Source organism: Accipiter gentilis, chromosome 23 (genome assembly GCF_929443795.1).
Source record: "Accipiter gentilis chromosome 23, bAccGen1.1, whole genome shotgun sequence".
Classification (NCBI taxonomy): domain Eukaryota; kingdom Metazoa; phylum Chordata; class Aves; order Accipitriformes; family Accipitridae; genus Astur; species Astur gentilis.
This window is the reverse complement of record NC_064902.1, coordinates 17839713-17864877: the sequence shown is the minus strand read 5'-3', so window position 1 is coordinate 17864877 and position 25165 is coordinate 17839713. Positions and strand designations below refer to the sequence as shown.

Here is a 25165-nt window from a genome sequence, read left to right as displayed (position 1 = left end):
AGCAGGCAAGCCAAGTTAGCAAACAGCCCAAAACACCTGGTTTAGGAGCAGCTTCTGCTCACATAAGGTTGGCCCATCCAGTTCACTCTGCTGGAAGCTTTCTAGCAGCGATACCTCACCAAAAAGCAGAAAAATGGGTTGTATTCAAGAAGCCAAAGCAGAAACTATGAGCAAGTTAAACTAAATTCCAGCCCATTCTTGGACTTTCTTTAAGGTCAAAAATCTTTTAATTGTGAGCCAGTTTTTGAGTAAGTGACCCAAAGGCTTTGAGAGAATGGTCTGGATAGAAACTTTGGTACTCATGTCAGCGATGTATTTTTAGAACAGTAAAAATAATCTCCATGGAAAATAGTGGCTTTACAAGTCTGGATGTAGAAGCCCTTCCTTTGCCCACAGACAAAGATAAAATTAAGTAGTGAACCACATGGCTATCAGGCCTGTATCAAGCAAAAAATCTCAATGCATCACTCAGCTATAGAGCTGACGGTAACACTTTAGTCAGACTAACTTATTTCCCTTATCAGATCCCGGTAATTTTTTTATGCATTTGTTCCTAACAGTTTTGTATTGGCAGAAGCTTCAACCTTGGCTGATAGAGTGATTAGGACAAACACAATTTATCCTGATAGATGTTCCCAAATTCTTATCTGAAAGGTTTAATCGAAGCTGATTGGTTTTCATTTTTTTTCCCCAGCTAACATCTGGATCTTTCAGACTCGTTATTAACATTTCAATGTTTCTTTTTCCATCACTGGGAAGTATTTGGTACAGATTTACTAATCAATTTAGAATGACAACAGCAACAATAAAATGCTTCATAAGCACAACAAGCAGCAGGATAGCGGCTAAAATAAATGCAAGTTTGTATACGCTTAACAAAAACGCGAGATTAAAGTTAGCATTTGTTGGGAACTACATTTTATTGAAGGCAGTGAGCCTGACAACCTGAATTTCCTCCAGCCTTAACCCTAAACATCCGAGGCAATTTTAGAGTGACCTCTTCAATATTAGGACACAGGCACACAAGAACAGACTACAGCACTCGCAAGGTACTGCTCAGGTCTACCTGCTACTCTAGCTGGGTAAAAGGAACTTAACACATGACTGTTTCCAGATCAATACAACTGATAGAAACTAATACAGCCAGAGCCTACTCATTCAAAGTAGGAGGCTGTGCACCACATTGTTTAATACACAGTAAGGTCTAAGACATCTTTAAATCACTCCTTTAGTCTATTCCTGCTGTCACTGAATCCTCCAAGAGCTGCCACATAAGGCTGAAGTCTGCTCAACTAGTCGGCAAGCAAGAAAAGCAGGTATCAAAGTATCAGGTGGGCAAGAAAGGCCCAGACACATCCACATTTACACTCTTAACCATTACAGCTTCTCTCCAGAGGTGATAGTGGAAAAGGCACCTTTGCAGGCAGTCTGCACCCAGACAGACCAACTCGCCAACTCACCCCTGGAAAAGACTCCTTTCTCCCCTGCCCTAGAAGGAACTGGCGATGACTTGGGCTCAGCAAGTAGGCATCAAGATGGATTTTCACATGGGAGAAGGCTCTTGGCTTGTTAATACTTCTAGCAGAGTGACAAACTCCTCTATTGGGAAAACAAAACTTCACGCAGTAGCAGAAAATTCATCCCCTGTCTCCCGAGAAGTTACAATGGACACTGTGTATTCATACGTCAGCTAAGCAGCTAAACTTTACCAAGCTCAGGGTGTTAAACAGAAAATCCCTCTGCTACCCACACTTTCCAGTGACCTGTTCTTGATGGAAGCGCTAGTGACAGACACCTGCAGAGAATGATTTACCTTTATTTGGCAATAAGAATAAAAAGTCTTGAAGACTTCAGACATTCCCCTAGGTTCCTGCTGGCATTTCCTACCCTTTTTAGCTGTCATATGCAAATAAAAACTGAGAAGCATCAGAACAGAGCGAAATACTTCACCTGAGAACAATACATAACCCTATGTCCTTGCAGTAAGGTAGCTGCCTGCAGAATTTGCTGCTGCTGCTGCTATGCAAAAACGTTTCATGGGTTCTTTGACACAGTCCTCAGATAAGATCCTATGAAGGGAGGAAGACAAGTTGTTCTTCAGTCTCCGTATCTTGTTTTTCCGTACCAGCTTAATTTCTTCCCACCCTTTCTAAAGGGTCCAGGGAACCCTTCTGGCTGTCACAGGGGCTCCTCCCGATTCAGTGTTTCTGTCATCTGGCCAGACCCCTGGCACTCTGCAACACCAATACAGTTCGGTACGTCAAGATCATTTCAAGAGATAGGAACTTGTGCTTGACTAATATCCTTTTTTGAGTTAGCCCACCTTAGGAAAAGGAAAAAATCCAGGTTGAGCTGTACTATTGCCTGTCTTCATTACTATTTTCTGTACTGACATTTGAAGGACTGGTTTAGGATTGAATCCGAAATCCGGGCTGAAAAACTGAGTCGCACAGGTCCAACACTAAACCTCACGGCATCTTCTTACGCTGACTGATTTCCAAGTTCACAAATGGGTCTTTTTCAGAAGTCTTCAATCAATTGCTTCTTATTGAACTTTTATTTTATTGATACTATGTTAAATTTTTTAAGAGAAATTTTATTCTCATCCTTTATCACTGCGGGAACACCACCTGTCAATGGTAGAGCAAAGTGACCCAAGAACCTGTTCGGATTTCAGCAGAAATACCAAGAGGCAAAGCACTGCCCTTCCAGCAATTTAACCAATTCAGGGTTAGAAGCCTAGTCCTGCAGGGAAATCTTTAGTACAACTCAAAAATTTATTCAGAGCTATAGAGTTAAGGAGGCTTTTAGACACAGTGTGTAATCTTGTCAAAGCCGATTAGATCAAAACAAAAGTGATGGGAAGTCTTCCCTGTTAATGTGCAAAAAGCTCTTGTTAGCGCTTTATTATTCACTGGACTTGCACCTCCATTCTCGGTGACTTTGTCACCACAGAGCATTAATTATTAATATTAAGCCACTCTTTTTTTTACAGTAGGGAGAAAGAATGCGTCTTTAACACAGGCAATTTTCAATCCCATTAAACGGACACTCAGGTTCTTTGACAAGCTGAAGATCACCTCGCTGCTCCAGGGCAGTACTTTGCTTTCCCAACAGCTAATACCCGATGGCAGGATTTCCTTGCCACCACCCCACTTCCACAGAGTACACATGAAACCCACCCAGAAGCTTTTCTGGGACAGCCTGCCCTGGTACGGTGCAGGCTGGGGTGCAGCGGTCCAGCCAGCCAGCCTAAGCCCAGAGAAGACTCAAGTATGGAGTACAACCACAATCATGCCTGGCCTGCCCACAGCATGGGGACGTGCATTGCTCCTCTGCCTCCGGCCTGCCAAAGCCCGTGCCCAAATCCGTGCTGGTGTCCAAACAGCTCAGACATGAGGCAAGGTTTGGTTCAAATGCATCCTCAGACTTAAAATATCATGTAGGTCTACCCTTGGGTTCCTCCCCACCGACTGCTCAGATATCACCTTCTCTCACTCCCTAATAGCTCCAAACATTTTCTCTATTTAAGACACCAGATATGATGATAAGGCTGGACAAGGCCTCCAGGGATTAAATTATTAACAGATGAGACAGAGAGGATTCCAAATCTCTGATATTTATGCTCATGCCTATTACGTTTCTATAAAAAGCCCACGGATCGCACACATACATCTTACACGTGCACTCAACAAGGAAGAGTCGGGCCCCTTACAGCACTTTGGCTGAAACCGCTGCCATTTCACAGGCACTGGGGATGGAATTCAATATATTGTTGCTCTTTGTTCTGTCTTCACCAAATAATCAATTACGATTTAGCTAGGAACTAACCAATGCTCACAGACACATACGCACGTATATATGTGTGTGTGCCATAAAGGGAAGCCAAACAGGACTTTACTTTCAGTTTGTTTAAGCTTATTACCCTGCCCCTCAGGACCTCTAACATGTCTTTAGAAAGTACTGAATTCAAGCAAAGAACACAGGAGAAAAGCATGTCTGTGTGATTTCACCATCCCACTACTACCACGGTGGCATTTGACAGCATCTCTGTGTTTAAAGGTTGTTTTTGGATAATCTTCTCCTTTTACCGTTTATAGCATGATGATTTCAAATCACTTGGATGCACACAGCCATCTCATTTTATTCACAGGGTACTGGTGAGGTTTTGGGGTTTTTTTGTTTTGGGGTGGAAAGAAAGGGATAAAGAGTTTGGTCTGTTTTTTCTTCCTTCGTTTGAAGCTATATGTAGGTAGTTAATAATTTTTAACTGTGGAATCCATTCTTCAGAAAGCAGGAAATTATTTTTCCACTGCCTCCATTCAGCAAGAAGGCTAAATATTTTCAGTGAAATAGAATGGATGCAGTACCAGATTAGATCAATACAGGGCCTGCCTGTTGCACGTCTGCAGAGCGAGGCAATGGAGACAGAGGGGAAGGTTCTGATCCAAAGAGAATTAAACCTCATGAGTTTTGAAGCAGGTCCTCAAAGGACACATGAGAAAGAAAGTTTAAAATACTGCTGGTGAAAAGGAAAGAATACAGAAACAAAGAACAGAGAAGGAAAACGAGGCTGGAGGAAGCGAAGCTGGAAGGATAACACAGAGAATATCTATCATCACCAATTGCAACGCTATCTGGAAAATAGCACTCCAGCTCTGCAAAGACTTGCGCTCGGGGAATGGAGCCTATGGAGACAGCGAGGCTGAACTGTCTCATCTGCCACCACCTCAAACCTGGAAGTCTCTGCGCTGCTCCGCAGGGGACACGGTGTCTCCTCCAGCACAAAGCGTTAGGTCTCCCCAGCCTCCGCCAAAGGGCAGGGAAGCGTTCACGCACAGCCGTGCCTCTGGAAGCTCCTTCTGCCATATTTCTGCTGGAAAGTGAGTGGACGCTACTGAACATCCATCAAATAGTAGCAAGTCCAAGCACAACTGGTCAGAATCAAGACATACAGAGAAGGAAGTGGAGGCACTGGGCTACATTTCCAACTGAGGCACCAAATTGGACTTCAGGAAATTACTCGGCAAGGCCTTGGGTAAATCAGATAACCTTTCCAGCTCTCTGAACGTGCCTGAACACAGTTTTTGTATCAATCTGACTGTAAAGAAATCAACAGAGCTAAATTAATGATCCCCTATCACACCTGCAGACGTACAGATTGCATTTTAAAGCATTTTTAGTCTGATAGCTTGCTTTGTTTCAGAACAAAAATGAACAATCTGCTTCAATCGCTCTGATTTCGTTCGCGCCGATTTGATGAAGTCAGTGTAAAACGAACAGTAGACTGAATTTTAAGCAGAATAAAATTCCCTTCCCATCACATAAACATAGAAAATACAGCTAGACAAAACCACAAGAGATCGTCTAAAATATCCCCTCTGCCCCAAAATGGAATCAATTCTACCTAAACCATTCCCTCACAGCTCACGTGCCTGATCTACTAAACTGTGTGCAGCTACAGCCATGCTCCCTTCTCTCAGTCATGCAGTTTCAGCGCCCGTCCAAATGAAGCCTCAGTCTCTGCTGGAATTCTGCTGCTATTAATACTTCAATTCCCCTAACACAGCTTATTTTAAAAAAATTACATACGATGTAATGGGTCTGATTTTGTAAGTCATCAAAGAACAAGCTTTGCTTTTGATAATCTCTATTTCAAGAAATGCTATAATTTCTCTTTAAACAGGATTTATTTTTTCCACATATTCTGTTACTGGTTTGGAATCTCTAAATGTATTTTAGCTCCTTGGGGAAAAGCTCTGGCTATCCATCTCTTAACTACTAATCTGTTTTTTCTATTAAGACAGTTGAGTCTCTCCTCCCTCAAACTTGTCAGCTATACTGATGAGTCATTAATTGATTTTTTTTTCTTCTCTTTTTTTTTTTTTAAAACAACTACAGTAGGCTAAAATCAAGCAAGAAGCCTACTGAAGAATTCAATTAACTTCTGGCTTGTTTGGTAATAAATACTGCAGTATTGTATTCTGCCACTCTTTATTCTTGTTCTAGTGTCTGGAGATTGCCCAGATGTTTCGTCCTCTGTTTTTTTCTTTGCTGCGGAAGGCTTTTGCCTCCAGGCTGTGCAGTGCTAGCCTCTGCTCTCCTGACTCCAGTTAATCTACATGGCTGTCAGAGCTGTCACATGAATGGTGAATCATGGCCTCTCGCTGCAATCACTTCAGCCCCTGGGGAAGTGCTCAGAGCAGACAGCTGCACAAACCCCCACCCAAGCAAAAGTTTCTCCTGGATGAGGATTTTACAAATCAACTTTGAAATAATCGCAAAGCCTGACTGACAGGCCCCTGGTTTTTAAATAACAGAAATTTGTCAAAAACAAATTGGTTGTCTTTCAAACAGACACCCTGTTTGAGTCTTTTTTTTTTTTTTTTTCTTCTCTTCCTTTGCCGACTTCCCTATTTCCAAACAACAACTGGATCCATTTTCTTCTAAACAAACTTGAATTACAAAGGAATGTTGTTCTGCTATACTTAATAGATTTGCACATTTTTCCCTTTCTTCTTTAGTCTTTCCCAGTATAACATATAATCCTTTGCACCTGCAAAAGCTCCACAGACTGCTGACTGCCAAGAATCCACCACGTGACTCTGCTTCCATGACCAGAGATCCTGTGTTTAAAGAGAAAGGAAAATAAAAAGTTATTAAATGTTTGAATCTATCTGATCCCCATGTGAGTTAACTCCGAGGATGGGAACTTAAGTGAAAAGCTATTTTTGTGGCATTTTTCAGTGATGTAATAAGTGATTTTTCCCAAGGAACTTGTGTACTTGAACGAGCAGATGGAGTGAGAAAGATGTCTGGAACTGAGGAGGGCTTGAAGCAAATTGCTTTCAGGGATTTCATATGTATGTATTTAAGCCTGTGGCCATGCAACTTTGCAAATATTTTGTGAATTTATTTTCTTTTTGGCAGATAAAACAGCGCAAAGCAAAACACTGAGCGGGGGGGCGGCATGCAAGAACCAATATCAGTTCAGCCCAGATGTAGCAAACACTCCCATTTAAAATGAACAGTCCCCAGCACAGCAAGATAGAAGTCCTGTTTGCTCCCCTAAATTTCTTAAACCAACCCTTCCCCTCGCACTCCCCAAAAAACCCCATCGTTAAGAAATTACTCTTATCACTCCCATTATATCCCAAAGCAGGTGTGTCTCTGTTTTTCACTTGGCGTCATTTAGGGACCACACACCCTTCTCCTCCCCACTGCTCCCACACACCATGCTCCAATCCATTAACTCACAGCATCATTTAAACATGCACATTTAAAAAAACACCAACAAGAGTGATGCCTTCTAAAAAACACCTATCAAGAATCACGTCAAACAGTTTGATGAATCTGATCGGTATCAACAACAAAGGCCACTGCGTGCTGGGATGGTTTTTATTACGCCAGCTACGGTCACTTTGTTCTCCTCCTTCACTCTGCTCCATCACCCCTTTCCCAGCTCCTGAAATGCCTAACACTGGAAATTCTCTGGAGAAGTTTCTGGTTTATGATGTGAGGATCAGTGCTGAGCAAAAAGGGATGGGATCCATGGCCCTTCTGAGGCCTACCACAGAGAAATCAGTAATTTTATTTTATAGCTGTGACACTATCTCATTCTTTTCAAAGCCGTATTACTTCTATACTATAAAATTTTCCTAAAAGCAACTCGATAGCTGTGCTAGGCTGAGATACTGCTCTCGGGCTCCTGGTCTGCAATGCAGCCACTTTCCACTGGGGCATGAGAACTCATTTCCCTCATTTGCTGACTCTTCATTTAACATGCTGTCCTTGTGACTCGCTTCTTCCAACTTGGCTGGTGGTTATATTTCAGTTGAATGTTTTAAAAATCAAACTGTTCAAGCAACAATGGCCAGCCACAATGTTGTTTGGTATCCTGCCATAGCTAAATAGCAGCAGCTCTGCTGTACGAAAGCACTAAAGGGATTTCAGTCTCTTTAATGCTAGCCATTCTTTTCCTGGTGTTTTCAGTATGGGCTTCTATTCTGCTGTCACCCACAGCAGAAACTGATTTTCATCTCATAAATAAATAAATAGGGATTCATAATTCTTCAAACCCATAATATGCTTTTCTGGAATAACTTATACTCATTGGACACACAGTTTTCTTGCAACTCAGTCCTGCTGGATGAAGGACACATGCCCCCAAAGACAAAAGGTGCTACCTTCCAAAGCGTCTAGGTATTGTCAAAGCATAAATCCCATCTTCAAAACCCATTTTCAAAACACTTCAGGTGCTTAAGAAACCTCAAATTGCAAGGCAGCATTTAGAACTCTAACTGCTGGCGCCACTTGATAAAAACAGAATTACTGTATGTTTTCATTAAACGTTCTCCAAATGCCTATACATCTACAACTAAACCTGAGAACTCGGAGCAGTTACTTCTGTCACGCAAAAACCAGTATGGAAGATCTGCTGGAGGACTAAGAGGAAAACTAGCACATTAATAGAGACATTCATGGCTTTGCCAGAAGCCCAGCCTATTCTCAGTCATGATGGGGTTTTATGTTAATGGCAATGTCCAAAGTAGTACGAAAAGGTCATTCTTAATTCTTGGCATGTAGCTCTGAAATCTAGTTTCTGATAAAGCCTGGCTTCCCAGTACAGTTCTGCACAAAGAGCCCTTGCCAAGCAAGGCAAACGGTGAAGAATTCCCATCCGTTATGCCTGCAAATTGACAACAGGTATTTGCAACAGTCATGCAATACGGAAAATTGTTTAGAAGGGTGGAGCCAGAAACACTTCAATTAAATTAGGGAAAAGGACAATTGAGGCTGAAGAACAGGAAGAGAATTCCCCAACAGTGAGGTCGACTTAACAGCAGAGCCAGCCTCCCTGGGGAGGAGAGGAAAGCCCTCTCCTTTGAGTCATTCAAAAATAGACTGGAGAAGGCACTCAAGACCGTACTGTGGGGAATAATCCTGCGTTGGCAAGGGCAGGATGAGATGACTTCATGCATTTCTTTCCATCTCTGATTTTGGTGATTCACCCAGAGCTCCAAACCTGAACATAGAGAAGAGAGAGAGAAGCAGGGCGCGAGGACATCATCCTGGAGGAAGCCGAGAGGAACAAGTGTCACAGGGCCAAGAGGACTGGCAGGACTCTGGTCCAAATTCTTTCTAACCACACTCACGCTGCGGGCCAAGCTGATGTGCTGAAGGTCACACATGTTTTCTCTCATAGCCCATGGACCCACTAATTGACAGGGCTTTGTGGTAAGCTGGGCTTGTAAGTTCTTCAAAAACGCTCGCCTTTGTGCTGCACCATGGTTTTAACACCATTAACACAAGGCAAAGCACAGAAGCTATTAGTGGCTTGTAGATCGCTGTAAAACCAGGGCCTTGTTCCTGGAAAGAAACACAGGTTTCATATACATCTCCCCAAAACACTGACTTTGGACGGAATTGCTGGTTATTTGCAGTGATACAGTGCCTAGATCATGCTCCGCCATCCTGGATGCTGCACAAATTCAGAAGAGCCTTCCACTTGGGGGGATAACAGGCGAGAGCTCGGGTCACGCACAAGACGGGCATCAGAGGCAGGCTCAGAGCCCACGGGTCACGGCTCCCTGCTCAGGGGCTCCAAACAGGGCAGAAGTGCCTGCGTAATGCCTGCAGAAGCCCTGCAACTACACTGCTTTTTCTACACACGTTCTTGCAATATGAAACAAACTGGGAATTACAAGCAACGCAACTGCAACAATTGGATCAGCCTGGTTTCCCCACCACCATCACCAAATGGCTCCTACCTGCTTACACTGCACTCCTCCTGCAGAATGCTGCAGGAGATAACGAGACTTTTCCAGGGCAATGCCCATTCCCACTAGTATTCACAGCCTAGGAAAGCAAAATGACAAGGAGCACATTACATGAAAGCGGGCCGCCATGCCAAGCCTGTGTCATGTGTATTCTATTAAGCTGAAGGCTGAATAGAAGACTTTGTTTTCCACTTCAAAGGACCCCATCCCAATCTCTCGCTCTTCCCTTATGAATAACAAATTGGAAATAAATCTTCTGGCTGAAGCACATGGAAACTCGTACAGTTGGGGCCCTCTGCAGCTTCCCAGCTCAATCACATGCTAATTTTTTTTGTAAACACTTTTATGTGATATATATGTAAATCTCGCTGTGCATTGCCGCACCATGTAAAGCAATACAGCGGGTGTGTCCTCAAGGGATGGGACACAGTGGGAAGCCTGAATGCAGATTTCCAATTATTCACAGGGATAATGTTCACAGGGAAGGGTCAAGTTTTATATGTGGGTAGGGCCTTACTTTTCTTCCTAACGATCCCATTTCATACAGTCCCATAGGCCAGTGTCCTTTACTTCTCACCACAAATGTTATTTAACTCTTTTGACACTGAGAATACAAGGACACCCCATTTTGCTGGGCAGAAGGCACATTGGGAAACTCACTCTTAGGATATACCAAAGGTCTTTCAATCTAAAAAAAACAAATGACCAAAAAGAAAAGATTACCACCGCCTTTAAATACAGGGAGGAAGTACATGGTGCCCTCAAATGTGGGCTGTTCATGCGTTGTGGACACCTGGCCTCCAGATGGCCAATAACCTTTGACTAGTTCACACAACTGTGCATGCCTGTCACCTTTGCCGTACGTTTGTGGTAAAAGTTTGCAGCAGAAATCATCTGTCAGCTTTGTGCTCCCAACGCAGTTGGGTCTTGGTCTATATTCAGGACACCTAAGCTATGGTGATCCTGGAAAAGTGCAACACTCGCATCTCTCTCAAACCTGATGACCAGACCAACACCCCAAACGCTGCAGGAAGCATTGCAGAGAATGAGACATCTATCTCTCCCTTGGCCTTGCTATTCTTCAGGCACTAAGAAGCAAGCAGGCCTCATGGCACACTAAACTTGAGGCCTGCAGCTGAGTAAATATTACAATTCACTCCAATGATAAGCATCTATAGTATTTCTACATACCCCTCTGTTCAAGGCAGTGTTCAACTTCATGATAACAGAGGGGAGAAAAATCTCTCCAAATTAATCACATGGATTGTGTGCATGTACAGTCCTGCAGACTGAGGGAAGAAAAGCAATTTTCATGTTTGCCTTTGCTACTAGGTATTTTACTTGCAAGGTGGCATTTTGCACGGCTGGTCCTTACAGATGCATGGCACATTAGCTACAGAAGCAGCAAAAAAACTCATGAGCCGATTGCAGTTTCTATACATAAAGTCAAACACAGCATAGAGCCAAATGTCCTTCCCAGTGAATTTTTATGTGCATATGTGCAGCATATGCGCAAGTACATGTGTATATTATCTTGCAGGAAACATGCAAGCCCAAACATGGGAAAAATTCAATGATCTAAGTTCACTGTTGACATAAACGTTGAGACTCCATTTGCACTAATGGAGTTGTGCTCACTTATGCCAGTACTGAATTTGGCCCTAGAATTAAACCTACCCAAATCCTAGATAAATCGAGAGAAAGAGAACAAAAGTTGGCCTACATGCAACAGCATATTTTTCATGTTAAAAGCATTTCATTCCCTTTTTCTCCCCATATAATACTGCATTGATGTCTGTGACCCATTTGGATGTAAATCAAAATGGATGTGCTAAAAGCCTGGTTAAAGAAAATGTCTTCGAAACAGTGTTCCCATGGCAGGGCAGAACATAATATGCCAGCTACACTCAGTTTCCATGGCACGAATGGCTATGGATGTGTCTGGGGAGGAAAATGCACTGCTGAAAAATCGCTTCGAAGTTAGGACGGCTTTCCTTGAGTATCTGCACTGCTACTACCTGCTAATAAATCTGTGCTTCATGCTGGCTTGTGTGAATAAATTACGTGGAAAAATTACATGAGTCTTTTAAGGTTCTTCAGTAAGAAGCAAGCGTCCGAATCAAATGGTGAGCCCTTCACATTGAGTACTTCTATATTCTACCAAACATCCCCAGGTGTCATTGGCAAGCTCAGCAACCTCTAGAGAACCAGTTGTGGTCTAGGCATTACCAAGAGCATCACAATCTGGCTCTGTAGCTACAGACTGCATGAGTCTGTTTTACTTCTGCTGTTTTAAATGCTGCATTGATGATCCAAGACCATCTGACTTTCTCAAACGTGTCTGCAGTGCTGTAAGTAAGGATTGCATTTGTTTCTTTCTCTTTGGTGCAGATGGCGTATAGCATTCCTTCGACTGTGCTTCAAGGCTGTGTGAATGACACTTATTGTGACACTAATAAAGCAAGGGCTGTTTGCTGAACAGCTGTTGGGTACATTGTTCTTTTGTGAGAAAAATGCAGCCGTTATGCTAATGGCATGCACACGCCGCATTGGCCGCAAGTTACATCACGCCTCAAAACGCCGCCATGGAAATCTGTTTTCCTGATACAGCACCTAAGCAAATGGCAGACGCGTTAGCATTATTTAACGATTAGGACTTAATCCCTAAATCAGCCCGATCATTACTCAAAGAGGGAGTGAGGTATGGTAGAACACTTACTACTCTGCCTGCAAGGAAATGGGTTTAAAGCTGGGCCTGGGTTTCATTTACTCTTGACTTATATGCAGCTGAGCACAGCAGAAAAGAAATACTGGACTGCTTCTTCAGGAAAAAAAGGAAAGCTGTCACCTACCTACAGAGCAGGGAAAGAGCCATTTTAGGCCCAGTTTGGCTACATTTCTCTATTTTCTACTTACCCTGTTAAACAGCAACAGATTTGATTGTAAATTTTAGGAGGGAAATGGCATGTGGTTTATTGTTTCAATGGTGGAGTTATAAACACGTATTACTGCCGAGAACCCCAGCTGCCTGGGCAGAAGAATTCAGTAAACTTTTCATCTTATTAACTTCAAAAATCAGGTGCAATGAGCTCCAACCAAGATTAGAGTCCTCACTCTCCACAGAAACCCACCAAGCAGTTTTTGCACAGCATGCTTCAAGGTATGTCTCAAAGGTATATCTGCACTGACAACTACAAGCGAGGCTGAGCCCACCCTCGAACCAGACTTGTTCACACCCTATACTGCTTATACCAGCCTCCAGAAGTTGGGCTCTCTGGAGGGGGGAACTAAGAGAAGCAAGCAAACGAGTACACGTGCCAATGCCTTCATGTAGATCTACAGTTCAGTCCACCCGCAGATTTCCCAAGTTCTGTTCCTCTCAACGCAAGTCCTTGTGCCTGCAGTGACAGCTGAACTTGGACAGAAAACAAGGGACCTAAGGAAGTGTAAGCCCAATCTGAAGCCTGCTCTCCATCGTGTGGGCAGAAACCAGTTTAGAAACAACATGGGGAACTTCTGTTCTGACCCAACCAACCTTGTGAAACTGCTCAGCCTCACAGGGGAACGGCTGGACTCTCCCCATTCTCTTTACTACGATGCCCTGCTTATTTCACAGAGTGAATATGTGCCTGTGTGTACGCTTCTCTCAAACCATTCTCTTTTCCTGAAGCCACCAAAGCATTCCTCTGCTTCTTCAGCATCTTACAGCACTATCACACGCCACCACAGTCATTACAAAATCCCACAAGAGAGATCTGCCCATGTATCTCAGCTCCCGGTCTCTAGCTATTGCCTCTGAAGGTCCAACCAAATATCTCTCTTTGTAAAACACCTGTTAATTTGTGAGACTTACAGATTTGAGAAAATGATCTTATTACTAAAGCCAGTGACAAAAAAACCACATGGGCTCACTACAGCTGCAGAAAGTCTAAGAGTTTTAGGTTTTGCCCAGCACTGAGACAAAGAGGGAAATCCTGGCACTGAGTGCCAGAAGAGACAGAACATCACCTTGAGCATGGTCTGTCCAAGATTTTTATCCTTCCTTGCAGGTCCTGGGCCAGCAGAGCAGCCCGGTCTGTGCCAGCCCTCCCAGAGAGGCTGCGCGCACAAGAGCAGGACTCGCTGGCACTCACAGTCCGCAGGGTGAAGTCAGCCTGACCCTGACGTTATATAGTCTTAGCAACATCCAAGTGTCTCATCTCAGAATTGGACATGTCTAGTGAAAAAGACAAAAGGTTCCCAGGATAGTAGGTTTGTTCTCCTTAAAAAAAAAAAAAAAAAAAAAAAAAAAAAATCAACCAAACAAAACCCCCCTTGTTTTTCAAGCCTACTCATTTGAGACCTCTGTCCTCCTGTCCCGCCTGTTCCTTCCCTCCTCACTGGCTACCAGAGCCTTTTTTCCAGACATACAATACATTTGGTCTATAAAGAGAGCATTCTCCATGTACAGCTGCGTTGGAGTAATTCTCAGAGGCTCTGAAGCACAGCCAACATGCAGAAATATAAAACCCAAGAGGACTGAATCTCATTTCACCTGAGACGGGTCTCCAAGGGAGCACTGTTCTCCGAGGGAGCTGACCATTTCCACTCAGCCATAAGAAGCAGGCATCTTTGACAAGATATTTCTGGACTCAAACCTAAACAGAGGCTTTTGATTTTGTGGGGGTTTTTAAACTATTTCGTTGAGAAAAAAAACAAACAACAACGATGCCCTGTATTTCTGCAATATCCCCACAGCAGAAATAAAAATTGTCTTTTTTCTCAGTTAGGTCTAAAAGGGAAAAACTATGGATTAAAACACAACCTGAAACAAATGATAAATAACTTACGTGCTGTTAGTAGGTACTCAGATACGATGATTACAAGTGCTGAATAAAATGCCTGAACAGAACAGAATAGAAGATAATACAGAAGGGATGAGCTCCACAGCACTACAGTCATCTGAGTGGAGACTACACACCCCTGTCAGCAGGGTGAAAGCAAAAGAGCTGCGCTAGACCACCGGTAACCCACGACAATTTCATGCCAAATACACAGCCCTGTAATTTGAAATTCCCACAATGAAGAACACACATATAGTATTTCCAAAGCAAGTTACAGAGGCACCCTGGAAATTCCAGGGCCGCATACAAGGGGACTGTATCTTACAACGTTATTCCAAAACTTGAACTAATACGGACAGCAGTGTACTTGGCTGGTTTTTCGGAAGCACACCACATTTATGTTCTGCTGCCTTTCTTCATGGCCAGCTGGCTTTGAGATGGGATCAGAAGCATTAGCCCCACCCAAAAGAACCTAAATCTGATCAAACTGCCATAGTGGTAATCAGCCATGGTGCTCCTCTGAGGGTTGGTGTAGCAGAGAGTGAATGAGATTTGAAATGCCCCTTCTTTTCCTGAGCTCTGAGAAGAATTCAAAATTGTTTTAGCTGTAAGGCTTGGGCTAAAGAGACAGAGAAGCGCTACACTAACTCACCCTAGTAGAGAATTACAACGTCTGTCTTGAAATCTGATACACCATAGCACAGTTTCCTTCTCCCCTTTGGTTTATATCGATAATCTGTGCCTAAACCAAAAAATGGATAAATGAAGAATTGGGAAGAGAAAGGACATTAAGCATGCATTATAGCAGTGGATGCTACCTACATCCAAAAAATAGGAGTTGTTTGGTATTTATTTTTATTAAAATCACCATAATTTCTTTACTGTTGTTTCTTGCATCATTGTGAACTAAGAAAGGAGTCTATTAACTGTTTCTAAATTATGTGTTCACCTGAGTAACTGGCAGTAAGGCCTGGTTTTGAAGCAATATCTGTTTCTTGCTAATTACTGCAATACCCCCTTTGCCAGTACCCATAGCATGTGTAACCTGATAGGTTAGTAATCTATACAATGCTCTCTCTTCTTCTTCTTAGTTTAGTGCATGATATGCAAGTTTACTTTCACATAGGGACAGCTGGTCTACATTCACAGACTGAAGAAAACTGTGCATGGGAACTATGTGGCTAAAGCCTGCTGGAAGCATAAAGAATAACCAGAGCAGCTTGGAGCAAAGCAGGTAAAGAAAATGGGACACAGAAACACCTGATTTGCTACCTATGACAAGCCTTTATTAGGCTACTTTAAGCTTAACACCCTGCTGCTGGCTGCAGCCAGCACATGTGTGAAGGAAAAGGAAGCTCTCTTCTTCTTCCGTGTGCCTCGCTAACTGTCCTTTGCAGTGGAAAGACATTTTTCCTCATTTTTATGGTGATTATCTTGTTCGGGGAATGCTAAGACTGAGTCTATCTTCCATCAGCTTATATAACTTTGTACTAATGGTTGTAAAAATGACACAGCCACAGCACTTGTTCTGTTCTCCTCTGTGAGATGATCCACGTACAACATACACATCTGTTCCCCCATTTACTTTCTCAAATAATCGCATTAATACAGCGCAGAATAGTCCCTCAGACATTATCTCAGTAACTCTTCTATGTTCAGGCTTCATGCCATTTTTCTCTTGTCCTCTGCACTCCTACTGTTTAATTACTGCCTCTTCACGCACCTGTGAGAAGCCCTAGCCTGAATCATACTGCTATTGATGCTACTGGCCATATCCAGGCTCTTGATGGGACCCTAATGGTTTTTATCCTTTGTTGTACTGTCAGGGCAAATTTTTTTTAAGAACTTCATTCAGATAAACAAAACTTATTCTGCTTTCACTGTCTGGCTTTGACGTGACAAACCTTCAGCTTGAGCTCTCTCCATGTGCTGAGCCAAAGTGACTGGAGCATGCAAGGCTGATTTTTGCAGTTTTCCACTCTTGGTTCCACAGTCAGAAGAATATATTGCAACAAGTTCATGCAACAAACTGACCCAGTTTTGTTTCTCTTCAGATCTGCACTGACCTCTTTAGGATGAGACATCATGTTTAATCTAAGTGACTCACTCCTGTAGCTAGCTAAATTCAAACTCTCTTCTTTAAAGCCTGCAATCTAAACAATACATTTTATTGTCACAGCTACATGGACATTAGTTAAAACAACTTTACATTCTGAAAATAGTTACATGATGTTGCTGTTTTATGTGGTTTTGGCAAGGACACTGCACTTTTTCTCTTTAAGCACTGCCACCTCTTGCTCCCAAACACGGCTGCTGCACTAATGATTAGCAGGTCAGGCCAGTATGGCTGCAGAGGAGTTTACAGAAAGCCATTCCTAGACACTGGCAGGGAAACAGATTCCTAATAAGGCAGCCAAAGCTACCCTGTGCGATGGGATGATACCCAGACCTTCATGAAGCACCTTCAGAATCCTCTACGAAACACAGCTCAGTTCTGTGAAAGCTCTTGATGTATTTCATGCTCCTCCTGCCTGTGGACTCCCCTTTCTATTTGACTCCCTGAAGCCTCTAGATGCAGACATTCACACTGTGTCCCCCCAGAACAACCCAAGCTACTCAGACACTGTGAGAGGACAAGCTATTGTCCCAACCCAGCATACAAGGACCAAGGAGAATCTAAGTCCTCCTCCCTAAATAGAAGCAGCAAGGGGCAAGGAAGAAGATCATCACCGGCTCCCACCCTTCCAGTTCCTCTGCCCAGTTTGGGTCTCGGTGCCAAGCTTGCGCAGAAGTCCAGCACCCTTCACAAGAAGGAATTTACTCTCTCTCCAGCTCCTCTCTTATAAATATTATGTTTTGCTGCGGTGCTTTTAACGATCTGCAGTAATTTTCTGTGCTTCCCACCCAGATCTCATAGCACCTGAAAAACTCTTTCCTTTCTTTTGTGGTGAGTTAAAGGAAAAACAGAGGGACGGAGAAACTACATGTCTTCAAACCCTGTGCTCAAAAATCTAGACCCTGACTCTGTCCATGACAAAAAAAGCAACCAGGCAGTGAGAGAACAGCACATCATTCTGAAAGACTGCACTATTCAAACATCATCCATTGACGCCTTCTTTAAATGACCTTTAAATAAAGTACACACAGCCGATCAAAATAGCTTGTCAGTGATGCACTGAGAGTCTCTCCCTGTCTACAAAACCAGGCTCAATCACTTTTCTCTGTATTGCTCACAATTTCATGTTACCTTGAAGAGTGAAACACTTGAAAAATGAAAATTAAAAAAAAAAATAAATCGCACAGCACAAGACAGTTCCCACTCTTTAATCAGTAAAAAAAGCTAGAGCAGAAGATAAGATTTCTGGCATGTTGGGGAGTGAAATTTAGACTGCATGCCACGTATCAGTGTTAGATATTCCCTGTTATTTTTCAGATATTCAGGCAAATGTTCTTCACATGCACAGGTACGTTGGTACATACTTACTGATTCTTGGACATGCCCATAATTGTGATAATCAAGTTAGATAAGTTACCATGGAAAGCCTTTGCAAAATGCATAACATATTTCTATCATTAAAGAGGACTTACCTTTAAGGACTCCCAGAGGGGAAATTGTACCAGAGAGAAAGGAATCTGGAGAGGTGGGAAAAGAGAAAAAAACCAACATAATGTTACAAAAGCAAATTAGGTTGGCATGTTCCTCAACTGGCTAAATTAGGAACAGTTATTGTTCACTCAGTGAACTGCAGCTTATTACATTTACAAATCTTTACGGACACTTTATGTATGCTGCCATTGAATGACTGGTTTCGCTAAAGCAGTTTTACTTTGTTTATCGCATTCCCTGCTGAGAGGTTAATGTATTGTTACCAGGGTGGCCTAGAAGAGCAGTAAGCAGTATGATCTAGTGCAGGGACATTCTTGGTTTGACGCTCAGCCAAGAAAGCCATAAGGATGGTTCAGGAAACACATTCCCAAGGCCAGGAACACAGCTTGGCAAAAAAACATCTTCAGCAATACACACTCACAAACGCTGAGCTGAAAACAGTTGTGCTCCAACACCAGTTGGGCATCAGCTGCAAAAACTTTCCTGAACATCTCCCAGTGATCCCACATTAACAAGCTCCCTTGAGAATTAAAAGCAGGTTGTGAAGAGCTACCACAACCCAACTAAAACCCAAAGGAGAAGCTTGGTAGTTCTCATCACCTATAACGAGAGGTTCTTCTGTCCAGCAACAGCCTGTATCTCTGCCTAGGCTTGTTCCTGCTGCCATGTGTCCCCAGCAGTGCCTGTGCATTTTCAGCTTCTTTACACATTTTGCCCTGATAAATGCATCGTGACCAACTCTCTTAACACACCAGGGGGAAAAAAGCCAACTTGCATCTCCATCAGCTCTGTAGGCTGATGCAGGGCTAACATGCACTAAGTCAGTTTTCACTGTGAACAGAGTGATTCTTTGCAACAAGAGACATCACTTTCCAAGATTACGTCTTCCTTTATAGTTTCTTCCTCCTCCAATCTCTCCACTAAGTTTTTCTGACTCTTCCTCCTCCTTCACCACTCTAACAAGCCCTGTCCAATATCCACCCCTGGTACCGACCCTGCCTTTGCTATCTCCAGCCCGAGTATCTATCTCAAGATATCTTGAAGAAAGGTGTCCCCATGAACACACTAGCCTGTGCTAGAAATGCCCTACAGCTGTATCTGCAGGTCTGCTTTGCCCCTTCCTAAACGTGTCTGCAGTTATCTCCTCCACTTTGACAGCTGGTCAGCCCCAGTTTCAAATCTTCTTCCAAGTATCTATTTTCTTCTCCTACTTTTATCTTCCTTCCCCAAACACAATGCATGTCGGGTTAGTTTTCACCCTTATTTATGCTGCTTTTGCAGTTCGCGCATCATTTTATTAGTCTCAGAAAGCACTTAGACATCTTTGGCCATGAAAAGTAGTAGACACTCAAAATCGTTCACACTTAACTAACACATAAATCGTTGCTCTTTGTAAGGTGAGTAATGTCAGGTTAAAACCATTCACTACAGAGATATGAACAGCTTATTAAACCCAAATTCAAGCTACACAAAGGAATCCAAAATGGCACATCCATCAACATCACAAGAGTTAAAGAGTATTGTCTGCTTCACCGTGTTGCAACTAATGATTAATAAATGAGTCTATTAAGTTAATCTGCCAGGCAAAACTAAGCTTGACAGACACCTGCCACAGAAAATTTGTTATCTATTCAGGCAGGAAATGGCAGCGAGAAGAAATCAATGTCACTGCTGTACATTGAGCTGACAAACTGAAATCTCAGAGGAAGTTTGTCATCTTGAACAATGAGCAATATCCCTGGTGGCATCTCAAAGCCCCACAATAAAGGTCAGACATGGCTCTTATTTATCAGGGCCTCGAAGCTCTAGTGTAGCAATTAAATTTTGGTTTTAATACTGGCTGAAAAAGTCCAGCTATTTGACAGTAATATGTAGTAATATATTTATGAGAAGATATATATATCTCCACATGCTGCTGCATCATTGTTGAATTGGAGTTAAATGGCATGATTTCTTTGCAATGTAAAATGAAAAGCAACATAATCTTCTATTATCTAGGCCAAAAAATAGAAAAGAAAAAAAAAAGAAACAATACCCACTACATTTGCTTCAAATTCGTTAGAAGACAGAAAAGGAAACGCTCTGTATCCAGCTGTACACCAAACAAAACAAGCTTTCAAATACAGTCTCCAAGTTTTGCTTTTCTATGCTCGTGAATGAGTGGTAAAATTATGCAGCTGTTAATAAGACAACAAGGGAAGCTTTTGACATAAACCCCTTTTTATCTCCTAGCTAGAAGCATTACAATCAAAGAGGAAATTTGTTCACGACTGCCGTTTGATTTTCGGCGTTAGTGGTGTTTGTTTTCTGTGTTCTGCTCAGCGGGTACCAGAACTGGATGGGGATTATCGGTTTCACTTTTCCCCATGCACCCCACAAGATGCTGCGGAGTGCAGGCTTCCAAAGTACCTGGGAAGGCTTTGGACGTACGTCAGTGGGATCTGCACAGCCGCTGGGCTCCCTCCTCTCTAAGACACCTGCAGGATAAGGGCCTAAACATTCGTAAGTCATACTTGAATAGAATTTGAAAACTTGCAAAAACCAAACAAACTAGGAAGCACCACCAATAAAAACAAGCAGAGCAGCACCTTTGCCTGCACCAAGAAGATCCTAACAAGGTATGTCCTCCATTTCTTACAGTTGTCCATCGGAGCCTGTTTGACAGCATCCCGATTTAAAAAACAAAACCCACACAAGCAATTTCATGGGTACTGGAACGAAAGGGAGTCTGGCTTCCTGTGGATTTGTTTTTTGTCATGAGATTCTTTGAAGCCAAATAATTTCCAAGCCGGGTTCAGCGATCTTCCCACGACAGGGACCTCCGTCACATTTCCTCTCGACATCTCTTCTGCAGCGCCTGTTGAAAGTTCAGTTCCTATTGCAAGCCTTCCCTCAAACCCCTTAATCGCCTTTATTCTCCCCTCACACACATATTTTCAAGAAACTTGTAGGAACTTCTATTTATCTTTGCAGGCTTTGCCTTTCCACCACATTTCCGTGGCCCACATGTCCAGGGGCTGCGCCGGCTCCTGTGCATTCGTGTGTGCTTACACCCTGTTTGCATAAGCCTTGTTTCCCTAAGAGACCAGACTAAACAGCCCACGCCCCAAAGTAGGATTAATATATGCAAAAAGAAATCGCTCTGCAAGGGTAACTCATCCAACAGTGAATAAGTCTTTAGATGGCTTATTGCCCTTTATTCCTCTACCATGACAGACGTGACAATATCTCACAGTCTGGGGACACTTCTTAATTTGAACATTTACAGCATTTCATTCCTTTTCATGTTTTGCTTTTTAAAATAAAAGGTATTCAGCAATGAACAGAATCACACCCTGCCAGGCAGCGATATTTATGCCTGAAATAGGCTAAGGCAACAATAAAAATGTGGTCCACACATGCGGGTAACTTTCTGCCAGCAAATATGAAACGCTGGCGAGCTCCACCAACCTCTCATTCGATGTTAATATAAAATAGACAGAGAGTACCAGTTCTCATGTCTGGCCTAATGTTATGTAACTGTGCTGTTTGTTCAACAGAGTCAACTCTTACACACACAAAAAAAAGTTTAAATCCCCCAGACAGCTGTAAATCATTATTCTAAAATGTTTTCTAGGTTAGTGAAATTATCATTTACTCTGGTCCCTGTAGTCTTTAGCACTTGATGCCTAAAAATGTAATGAAAGTTGCAGATTCTTATTTCTACAGATCTACTTAATTCCCCTGATACAGAAGGATCTTAAAAATTATTTTTAATAAGTTACTTCTAGAAATAGTTGCACTTCACAACCAGAGCAACAGATACACATATCTCTCCTCTAAAAAAATACCAAGCTACGAAGTACTGAAGATTGATGACAAAGCAAAAGTCCTCCCACCAAATACTGTTTAATTAAATAAAAGAAATTTAAGGAGGAGCTTAATAATACTCTTTGTAACTACAACACAACTTTTTAAAGTAACTCAAAGTTCACCCATTCAATAGCTGATGCTAAATTGCAAGCTGACATTGTACTGAAGGAAGCACAGCTGCCAGGGAGCAAGGAGAGCATGCTGAAGGAGTGGCAAAGAAGGGGTGGGGGAAAAACCAGAAGAAAAAAAAAAAAAAAAAAACCAACAGAAAACCGAAAACTCATCAGCCCCTTCAGAACTGGGATTCCCTTCCAAATATGAGAATTCTTTCACACAAAGAGGAAACAGATGTCCATGGCTGGAATTTGCATGTGGCTTTATTCTCTTCTAGGATACAATAAAACTACTCTTCTTCTCATCCTCTGAGCTAGAAATTAAACAGTGGCATGTCATGCAGAGTCCAGCTGTGCTTTCTACCTCCAACCTTTATTAGCAATATATTTAAAAAGAAGAAGAAAAGAGAGAGACACAAAGAAAGGGAGAAACTAGAAAAGCATAAGAAATGAAAAACTTTGTGGTATGCGTTCTCAAAACAATATAAAACCTACAGATGTTCTTACTAATCTGTGGCACATGTTTGTTTATTCAGGTTTTCCCTGTCTCCAGTTCAGCGGGCTTTGCTCTCCAGAAGAGCTATCTGTTTTTACAAATGTTAGAGTAAATACTGAAGGAGAGATTGGCAAAAAACAGCCAGAGGAGGAACAGGCTCACCTTGTAAGAGCTTTCTCAGTGTCCCTGAAACTGTACCTCCATTCCAGAAACTGCTCTCGCCCATACCTCCACTGTTCCCTACATTAACAGCAACAGGAGAAAAGGCAACGGTTATGAAGAGGATTTTGAGAGTACGAATATCACAAGAAGCAAGAACATCTGTTCACTTCAGGGAGAACGTACTGCAGTCATCACAGAGTAGTTCTCAAACTTGCACCTAACCTGTCATTTACGTGCACTTTGACAAGGCTCATAGAGACACTATCTCCATTGAAGCCTGTATTTATAAGGAGTATTCCACCCGTTATCTGAGCTGCAGGTGCCAAACTGTGCTTTCTCCATTTAATTACAAAGAAAAGTCTAACAACCCACTTCTGAGTATCAAAAAATACACTGTTTTCCAAGGACACATAAACCACAAATTTCAGGAGAACAATCTTCCCTTTAACTAATTCCCTTTTACGTTTCCTTTTTTTTTTTTTTTATCAGCTTCTTTATAAAAGATGGTTCTTTTCAAATAGGTTCAAGTTACAGTAGAATAAAACAACCGTGTCAGCCCACTGGAGTTAACACCAAAACGTTTCCGTTAATAATCACAGTAAATCTAGTTCAGTGTCTTGTCCTCCTAAAATTCTTCACACGCTTTCCCAATACATCTGGATTATGATAAACTGATGTTCCAGCTATAAATATACTTCCCCCATGGTGGGATTTGAAAAGACAGCATGAAACAAGGTAAGCCTCTCCCCTGGTCACGTCAGAGGCCATAGCAATAGGCAGCAATATGAAGACCCACAGCTTTCCACAGTACTGACTGAAGAAGAAGGTGTAGAGGACCTCAGCACAGCCATCATCTACGGTATACCCCAAAGCTGACAAAGTAGACTTATTTTCTTGCAAAGCTCCAATTAATACTGCCTCCCAGATCCTCCTTGATAAATTGCAGACTCCACAAGGAACCTAACGAAGGTAATTTGTAATCTTAACGTGGATGAAAGACTGTCAAAGGCATCAGCCGCGTTCCTGCATCTCCGAGAGATGAAAGATGTGAGCATGGTGAAAGAATGGACAAGTTTATATGTTAAATGAATGATGGAGGGCTTTGTCAATAAACACTGATGCAATTAGAAACAAAACTCTTCAGGCAAGTGTGACAACACTGGTATAGCAATGTCCAGAGAAGATCTCTTGGCTCCATTCCCTAAAGGACACAGTGAAAGACCAAGTTCACATACAGCACCTTCCTGTAAGACTGCATGAAGCCAAAGAGAAGTGGAACCCCATGGGAAGCTGGACCATCACAGGTAAAACTATCAAGTTGCATTTGCAACAAACAACTTTTCACAGCTCTTCGGTGTTGAACACGTGGCTCTGCAGCACTGCCAGAGGCAAAGGAACGGCATTTAGGGTGGTAGAAACACCGGTCTCAGCAGTGCCAAGAGTATCATTAAAACAAAGGTTTCAGATCATGCACCAGCAGCCACCTGAGGTAATCAGCTATTCCCTCATTTTCAAGCAAATACCATTAACCCTGTATGAGCTAGGAGACAACTGCAAGCTACCAATGGGAAGAAATAGAAAATTCCCAAATTATACTCTGATTCAAGCATCCACTAACCCTCAAATAAATATTTGCACTTTGCTTCCTCTGTTTCCTCAGCTCAAAACCCAAAGTGTTTCCCGTTGTCACCTGTCATATGTGAATGTTGGGAAGTAAATTCCTTTCCAAGACAAAACATTATGTGCCCCACAGGGTTGCTTATTTCGGTTACAAGCCATTCTCACAGATGTCCTTTGGACCAGTGTGGCAGAACTTCACATACAACAGGATTTTCTTTTAAACAGCACTGCACGCTCGTTATAAAAGGAACATATAGAGGACATTACATAGAGACAGATAAATACAAGGAAAATTCTATCCAGGTTTCCTTCCACTAGAAAAAGGTTTTATGATTAAAGAAAGAAAAAAAAAAAATATTTTCTAGAGGGCAATGTTGACCAGCGAAGGGGAAAGACACAGTCAGAGATCCGGCATGACTGCGTGTTCCCAAAACATGGGGAAAAGAGAAGCACTGAGGCAGATGCACAAACTCAATGCAGGCTGGATTGATTTAAGAGACCCTGATGATCACAGAGCACTAACTTTGCATACACGTGAGACAGACCATCATCGAGCTATTGAAGGCTCTTTCCTCAAAGAAATAATATTAACAGCCTTCAAAATTCCCCCCTTTTGCACCAGCCCCTTACTTTGCAGGGAGGACAGAATAACTAGAAACTGTATAATGTTAGCCACAGAGTTGATCTTACTGTACTTCAAACAGGAGCTAGAC

The 25165-nt window shown here is 42.5% G+C and overlaps 1 protein-coding gene across 9 annotated transcripts in view; it reads right to left on the bottom strand.

The window, feature by feature from the left end:
• SLC25A26 (solute carrier family 25 member 26) overlaps positions 1-25165 on the bottom strand; it is a 171758-nt gene that overhangs the window by 91302 nt on the left and 55291 nt on the right. For 8 of the 9 annotated variants that reach the window (XR_007509250.1, XR_007509249.1, XR_007509248.1 and 5 more), the window contains 2 exons: positions 18191-18235; positions 6557-6626 (listed from right to left, as the gene is read on the bottom strand). Coding sequence is in view for 5 of the 9 variants with exons in the window: in XM_049826084.1 (XP_049682041.1) it covers positions 6557-6626; positions 18191-18235 (115 nt within the window). In the remaining 4 variants the exon portion in view is untranslated. Of the gene's footprint in view, positions 1-4736; positions 4877-6556; positions 6627-18190; positions 18236-25165 lie in introns of all 9 variants that reach the window. The other variant, XR_007509251.1, reaches the window with a different exon arrangement.